This window comes from Microcebus murinus, chromosome 4 (genome assembly GCF_040939455.1).
Source record: "Microcebus murinus isolate Inina chromosome 4, M.murinus_Inina_mat1.0, whole genome shotgun sequence".
Taxonomy (NCBI): Eukaryota; Metazoa; Chordata; class Mammalia; order Primates; family Cheirogaleidae; genus Microcebus; species Microcebus murinus.
The window spans coordinates 2314849-2320000 of record NC_134107.1 but is presented as its reverse complement, the minus strand read 5'-3'; the positions used below and the strand labels follow the sequence as shown (position 1 = coordinate 2320000).

General features: G+C 61.0%; 1 protein-coding gene across 1 annotated transcript in view; it reads left to right on the top strand.

The window, feature by feature from the left end:
- The window catches only part of CASP14 (caspase 14), a 5467-nt gene extending 989 nt beyond the window's left edge, over positions 1–4478 (top strand). Inside the window, 6 exon segments of the mRNA XM_076001233.1 lie at positions 618–767; positions 860–878; positions 881–1084; positions 2474–2590; positions 2744–2847; positions 4304–4478. Coding sequence (XP_075857348.1) covers positions 618–767; positions 860–878; positions 881–1084; positions 2474–2590; positions 2744–2847; positions 4304–4408 — 699 coding nt within the window. The 3' untranslated portion in view covers positions 4409–4478.
- The last annotated feature ends 674 nt before the right edge of the window (positions 4479–5152 follow it).

Sequence of the window (5152 nt, the reverse complement as noted above, 5' to 3'; positions counted from 1 at the left end):
ATAGGAGCAGTAACTTGCCCATGTTCACGCTGGGCTGGAACAGAGCCGGCCCCCAGGCCGGGTTGCTAGATTTGGTGAGTAAAAATAAAGGATGCCCGATTAGGTGTGAATTTCACACCGACAACAAATAGCTTTGTAGCGTAAGTATAGCCCGCACCATATTTGGGACATACTTATACTAAAAAGGTATGTGGTTTTCATTTGAATTTTTTTTTTTTTCCAAGAGACAGGGTCTCACTCTGTCACCCAGGCTGGAGTGCAGTGGCACCACCATAGCCTTGAACTCGTGGACTCAAGTGATTCCTGTGTCTCAGCCTCCAGAGTAGCTGGGACTGCAAGCACACGCCGCCACTCCCGGCTACATTGTGTATTTATTTATTTATTGTAGAGACGGGGTCTCTCTACGTTGCCCAGGCTGGTCTCAAACTCCTGGCCTCAAGCGATCCTCCCGCCCCGGCCTCCCTAAGCTCTGGGTGACGGCGCGAGCCGGCGCGCCCGGCCGTCTCTGGGCGTAGCTGGGCACCCTGTATCTTGCCCGGCAGTGCCAACCCAGGGCCCCCTGTGGCTGCCGCTGCTTCTCCTCAAACCTCCGCGTGTTTTGTCACCCCCGGGTCCAGGAGGCGTACGACATGTCGGGGGCCCGCCTGGCCCTGACGCTGTGCGTCACCAAAGCCCGGGAAGGCTCGGAGGCCGACCTGCGCGCCCTGGAGCGCATGTTCCGGCAGCTGCGGTTCGAGAGCACCATGAAGAGGGACCCCACGGCGCAGGCAGGCGGCGGCCCCTCGGGCGGGCGCGGCGTGGGGCGGGCGGCGGGCTCGGGGCGCCGCCTGACCTCCGGCCTCCGTCCCCCTCGCGCCAGCAATTCCAGGAGGAGCTGGACAGTTCCGGCAGGCCATGGACGGCCGGGACGGCCCCGTGAGCTGCGCCTTCGTGGTGCTCATGGCGCACGGGTACGAAGGCTTCCTCAAGGGGCAGGACGGGCGCATGGTGGAGCTGGACGGGCTCTTCCAGGCCCTGAACAACAGGAACTGCCGCGCCCTGCGCGCCAAGCCCAAGGTCTACATCATCCAGGCCTGCCGAGGAGGTGCGCACCCCGGGCGCCGCGGCCGCCTAGGCCACGCGGGACAGACCCACCGCCCGGCCGGCCGGCCGCGCCCCAGACCACCCTCTCCATTCCCCTCCCTCCCCTCCCCTCCTCTCCCCTCCCCTCCCCTCCCCTCCCCTCCTCTCCCCTCCCCTCCCCTCCTCTCCTCTCCTCTCCCCTCCTCTTCTCTCCTCTCCCCTCCCCTCCTCTCCCCTCCTCTCCTCTCCTCTCCCCTCCCCTCCCCTCCCCTCCCCTCCCCTCCCCTCCCCTTCTCTCCTCTCCCTCCTCTCCCCTCCCCTCCCCTCCTCTCCTCTCCCCTCCTCTTCTCTCCTCTCCCCTCCCCTCCTCTCCCCTCCTCTTCTCTCCTCTCCCCTCCCCTCCTCTCCCCTCCTCTTCTCTCCTCTCCCCTCCCCTCCCCTCCTCTCACCTCCCCTCCCCTTCTCTCCTCTCCCCTCCCCTCCCCTCCTCTCACCTCCCCTCCCCTCCTCTCCTCTCCCCTCCTCTTCTCTCCTCTCCCCTCCTCTCCTCTCCCCTCCCCTCCCCTCCCCTCCTCTCCCCTCCCCTCCCCTCCTCTCCTCTCCCCTCCTCTTCTCTCCTCTCCCCTCCCCTCCTCTCCCCTCCTCTTCTCTCCTCTCCCCTCCCCTCCCCTCCTCTCCTCTCCCCTCCTCTTCTCTCCTCTCCCCTCCCCTCCTCCTCTCTCCCCTCCTCTTCTCTCCTCTCCCCTCCCCTCCTCTCCTCTCCTCTCCCTCCTCTTCTCTCCTCTCCCCTCCCCTCCTCTCCTCTCCCCTCCTCTTCTCTCCTCTCCCCTCCCCTCCCCTCCCCTCCCCTCCCCTCCTTTCCCCTCCTCTTCTCTCCTCTCCCCTCCCCTCCCCTCCTCTCCTCTCCCCTCCTCTTCTCTCCTCCTCCCCTCCCCTCCCCTCCTCTCCTCTCCCCTTCCTTCCCCTCCCGCCCCCTCCCTTCCCCTCCCCTCCTCTTCTCTCCCCTCCCCTCCTCTCCCCTCCCCTCCCCTCTTCTCCCCTCCCCTCCTCTCCTCTCCTCTTCTTTTCTTTTCTGAGACAGGGTCTCACTCTGTCACCCAGGCTGGAGTGCAGTGGCTTCATCATAGCTCTCTACAGCCTCTAACTCCTGGGCTCAAGCGATCCTCCTGTCTCCTGAGTAGCTGGGACTACAGGCATGCGCCACCACGCCCGGCTAAGTTTTCTATTTATAGTAGAGACGGGGTCTCACTCTTCTTGCTCAGGCTGGTCTCGAACCCCTGACCTGGAGCGATCCTCCCGCCTCGGCCTCCCAGAGTGTTGGGATGACAGGCGTGAGCCTCTGCGCCCGGCCCCTTCTCTTTTTACTCACCTTTCTTTCTGGCTTTGCCTTTTCCTCTTGTTGGTGTTTCAGAACGGAGGGACCCGGGAGAAACCGTGGGTGGAGATGAGATTGTGATGATCGCGGGCGACAAACCTCACACCATCCCCACCTACACAGACGCCCTCCACGTCTACTCCACCGTGGAGGGTACGAGCTCCCGGCCGGCCCGCGCGGCCTCTGCTCCTCTCTCCCGCCCGCCACTGCTGGCCCCGAGCCCCCTCCAAGACCCGCCCACTCCCAGGGTCCCTCCACCTGCCCTCCCTGGGGGAGCCCCCTGAACCCCCGTCTGTGGACCCCCAGGGTTCACTTCCTACAGACACGATGAGGACGGCTCCTGCTTCATCCAGACCCTGGTGGACGTGTTCACGGAGAGGAAGGGGCCCATCCTGGAGCTGCTGACGGAGGTGAGCGGGGGCGGGGCTCCTGGAGCCCGCAGAGTGGGCGGAGCCTCCCGCACCCCCACCCCCATCCCCCACCCCCACCCCCATCCCCCCCACCCCATCCCCCACCCCAGCCCACCCCTGCCAAATCCAACCCGGTTCCCACGCGGACGCTAGGTGCCCGTCCGCCCACAGCAGCTCTGTCTAATGCAGGAAGTCACAAAGCCCACGGGATGGGACGTAGTTTATTTTTATTTTATTTTATTTTATTTTTGAGACAGAGTCTCGCTGTGTTGCCCAGGCTAGAGTGAGTGCCGTGGCGTCAGCCTCGCTCACAGCAACCTCAGACTCCTGGGCTCAAGCGATCCTCCTGCCTCAGCCTCCCGAGTAGCTGGGACTACAGGCATGCGCCACCATGCCCGGCTCATTTTTTTTCTATATATATCAGTTGGCCAATTAATTTCTTTCTATTTATAGTAGAGACGGGGTCTTGCTCTTGCTCAGGCTGGTTTCGAACTCCTGACCTCGAGCAGTCCTCCCGCCTTGGCCTCCCAGAGTGCTGGGATGAGCCTCCGCGCCCGGCCTGGGACGTAGTTTAGAACTGCAGTCCCCAAGCCCTGGGCGGTGGCTCCATACTGGTCCTACAGGCCTGTTAGGAAAACCAGGCGGCTCGTCCCCGCCCGAGTTCTACCTCCTCCCCAGCCCCCTGCCTCTGAGCCTTGCTGGGGGACCCTCCCTCTCCCCTCATTCTCTTTTCCTCGACCTCCCACTCCTACTTTTTCCCCCACCCCTGCGTCCGTGGAAAAATTGTCTTCCACAAAAGCGGTCCCTGGTGCCTAAAAGGTTGGGGACAGCTGGTTTAGACAAAGTACTGCTGGTTTGTCTATAAACAAACCCCTCAGGCCGGGCGCGGTGGCTCACACCTGCCATCCCAGCACTCTAGGAGGCCGAGGCGGGAGGATCGCTCCAGGTCAGGAGTTCGAAACCAGCCTGAGCAAAAGCGAGACCCCGTCTCTACTAAAAATAGAAAGAAATTGATTGGCCAACTAATATATATAGAGAAAAAATTAGCCGGGCATGGTGGCGCATGCCTGTAGTCCCAGCTACTCGGGAGGCTGAGGCAGGAGGATCGCTTGAGCCCAGGAGTCTGAGGTTGCTGTGAGCGAGGCTGATGCCACGGCGCTCACTCTAGCCCGGGCAACAGAGCAAGACTCTGTCTCAAAACAAAAACAAAACCTTGGAATTAACCAATGTTTGGGCAAAACCTTTCTTCTAATGGTTATGTGTTTTTATTGTAAATGAGAAAAAATAATGCCCAGCCAATGATCCATAGAAGCTGGGGCAAGGGAGGGGACCACAAAGGTTTCTCATCTTAGGACATGGACACCCACCTGCCCTGTCTCTCACCCTCTCCCCATAAGCCCATTATACCGACCACCCACGGGCCCAGTCCCCAAGCTGACCGTACCTGTCGCTGCAGGTGACTCGGCGGATGGCAGAAGCAGAAGTGCTTCAGGAAGGGAAGGAGAGGAAAGTGAACCCCGAAATCCTGAGCACCCTCCGGAAACAGCTCTACCTGCAGTAGGAGTCGGAAGGGCAGAGGGAGGCTGTCTCCTCCAGGCTCTCTCTGCCCCACAGATATTCAGAGCAGCTCTCACACCACCCTCTAAGATCTTCTCTCCCCAACGCTAAACGGCAGCCCGTTCCCCTTACATCACACCCCCCCCATGCAGGTCCTCCTTTAACCTGTCCCTGTCCTTCTCAGAGCAAACCAGCCAAAACTTAGCACAACCCACGACGGTGACATTAACATCACCTCCCTCGGGCTGAGCGCTCTACCTCTATTAATGCAACCTAAGGCTACATTCACTCATCCCACTTTCTGCTCCCGTGTTCTTATTTCTCCCAAGAAGCAAATGCTAAATAAAGCTCAAGAAATTCCACTGAAAAAATAGCCAGTGCCTGCTCACTACCTCGCACCCCAACCAAACTTTCGCCGGGACTACTAAACTCGCCTCCCACTCCCGCGCCGGGGATTTGCTCGTCCAACGAGGCTAATGCCCTCTCGCCCAGCCCTGCCTCTCAGCCTTGCTGGGGGACCCTCCCTCTCCCCGCATTCTCTTTTCCCGCGACCTCCCACCCCTACTTTTTCCAGGAAAGCCACTGCAAGCAGTGTTTTCGGTCGATGCTGCCCTGTCGCCTAGGAGGCCGGAATGACGGTTTCCGCAAGGCAGGGAGCAAGCAGGGCTTCGGTCGCCGTAGCGGGCGTGCCACGAACAATCGCTGAGCTTTGAAAGAGCGAGTTGGAATCCTCACTCCGGGCTCAGCC